Raw genomic sequence first — 2,293 nt, 5'->3', positions numbered from 1 at the left:
AGGCGAGACGTAAAGACAGCAGACGAGACGTGAAGACAGCAGACGAGACGTGAAGACAGCAGGCGAGACGTAAAGACAGCAGACGAGACGTAAAGACAGCAGACGAGACGTGAAGACAGCAGGCGAGACGTAAAGACAGCAGGCGAGACGTGAAGACAGCAGGCGAGACGTGAAGACAGCAGGCGAGACGTAAAGACAGCAGGCGAGACGTAAAGACAGCAGACGAGACGTAAAGACAGCAGACGAGACGTAAAGACAGCAGACGAGACGTGAAGACAGCAGGCGAGACGTGAAGACAGCAGGCGAGACGTGAAGACAGCAGGCGAGACGTGAAGACAGCAGGAAACCTGCAGCTGCATGATGCCAGAACACTAAACTCACCCTGAACTGGAAGGAAACTGGACTCAGTTCCTTGAAGCATTCATCTCCTTCATAGATGGAGCGAAGAGCCTCCAGCTCCATCTGAGGTGACAGGAGGACATTTACCACGTGACCAGAAGATAGACAGGTGGAGGCAGCTGTTTACCCTGAAAACAGCCTAACCCAGCAGGGTTACATCACACACACGGTCCTCATGGCCGCTGCATGTCAGCTGAAACCCACCCGACACTCTGCTGCTTCAGCTTAGCATCGCTGCTGTTCGCTCAATCAAAGCTAGCTGGTAAACAGCCGGCTACCAGCGGCTAGCAGGCGGCTAACAAGCGGCTAGCAGGCGGCTAACAAGCGGCCAGCAGGCGGCTAACAAGCGGCCAGCAGGCGGCTAACAAGCGGCCAGCAGGCGGCTAACAGGCGGTTAACAAGCGGCTAGTAGGCGGATATCAGCGGCTAGCAGGCGGCTAACAAGCGGCTAGTAGGCGGCTAGCAGGCGGCTAACAAGCGGCTAGCAGGCGGCTAACAAGCGGCCAGCAGGCGGCTAACAAGCGGCCAGCAGGCGGCTAACAAGCGGCCAGCAGGCGGCTAACAAGCGGCCAGCAGGCGGCTAACAAGCGGCCAGCAGGCGGCTAACAAGCGGCCAGCAGGCGGCTAACAGGCGGTTAACAAGCGGCTAGCAGGCGGCTAACAAGCGGCTAGCAGGCGGCTAACAAGCGGCTAGCAGGCGGCTAACAAGCGGCTAGCAGGCGGCTAACAGGCGGTTAACAAGCGGCTAGTAGGCGGATATCAGCGGCTAGCAGGCGGCTAACAAGCGGCCAGCAGGCGGCTAACAGGCGGTTAACAGGCGGCTAGTAGGCGGATATCAGCGGCTAGCAGGCGGCTAACAAGCGGCTAGTAGGCGGATATCAGCGGCTAACAGGCGGCTACCAAGCGGCTAGTAGGCTGCTAGCAGCTGTTAGCCACTAGCGCAGCTACATACCTCCTGATCTTCATTCGCTGTCATCATTCCCATGGACTTGACACCCCACATCCAGCGACCCGGACTGGAATGACCCACAGCCCACTTCCACTATGACGAGGTAAACATGGTTGGAAAGACACAAAACTCCGTGAGCCGGTCAGCCAACATGACCGGACACGCATGCGCAGCTGAAGCGTGAGGTTTTATCAGAAACGTCACGCGCAGGAAAAACAGCATGCATTAAAACAGGTAAATAAGTAAACAAACAAACATATAACATGTTTAATGTGACTTTTTTTCCATTTTATTTTCATTTCTGTTAAATTTGACATATTCATTTTTACTGAGAAACCCTGGAAGATATGGAACATCATCTTAAAAACAATCCGCCCATTTCTCTCTCTTGCCAGCACGGAGGTACTAATGCATGCTTTTATTTCTAGTAAATTAAACTACTGTAATGCCCTGCTCTCTGGTCTTCCCAAAAACAGTATTTCTAGTTTACTGCAGAACTCGGCGGCACGAGTTCCGGTGAGGACCAGAGGAACACATTACACCAGTTTTAAAGTCGCTGCATTGGCTCCCCGTGCATTTCAGGATTGACTTTAAGGTTCTTTCAGTGGTTTATAAATGTCTTCATGGTCTTGGACCTTCTTATTTATGTGACCTGTTTTTAAAGTATGAGCCCTTGCGGAACCTGAGGTCCTCAGGTACCGGCCTTTCAGTTCTTCTTAAAGTTCGTACCAAAACATATCGTTTAAGGATGAGGACAGAGCAGGTTGTTGAGGGGCGTGATGTGGTCCAGGATGTGGTCCAGGATGTGGTCCTGGTGGTCCAGGATGTGGTCCGGGATGTGGTCCAGGATGTGGTCCAGGTGGTCCAGGATGTGTCCAGGTGGTTCAGGATGTGGTCCAGGATGTGGTCCAGGTGGTCCAGGATGTGTCCAGGTGGTTCAGGATG

The 2,293-nt window shown here is 53.5% G+C and overlaps 1 protein-coding gene across 1 annotated transcript in view; it reads right to left on the bottom strand.

Moving 5' to 3' along the window:
• The window catches only part of rwdd (RWD domain containing 4), an 8,129-nt gene extending 6,623 nt beyond the window's left edge, over window positions 1-1,506 (bottom strand). Inside the window, exons 1-2 of the mRNA XM_079257929.1 lie at window positions 1,352-1,506; window positions 382-462 (exon numbers count right to left, since the gene is read on the bottom strand). Coding sequence (XP_079114055.1) covers window positions 382-462; window positions 1,352-1,402 — 132 coding nt within the window. The 5' untranslated portion in view covers window positions 1,403-1,506. The remainder of the gene's footprint in view (window positions 1-381; window positions 463-1,351) is intronic.
• Window positions 1,507-2,293: the final 787 nt, after the last annotated feature.

The sequence above is a fragment of the Telmatherina bonti genome, assembly GCF_933228915.1.
Source record: "Telmatherina bonti genome assembly, chromosome: 18".
NCBI classification, from domain to species: Eukaryota; Metazoa; Chordata; class Actinopteri; order Atheriniformes; family Telmatherinidae; genus Telmatherina; species Telmatherina bonti.
Note: the sequence above shows the minus strand (reverse complement) of the source record. Positions and strands in the feature narration are given on the sequence as shown.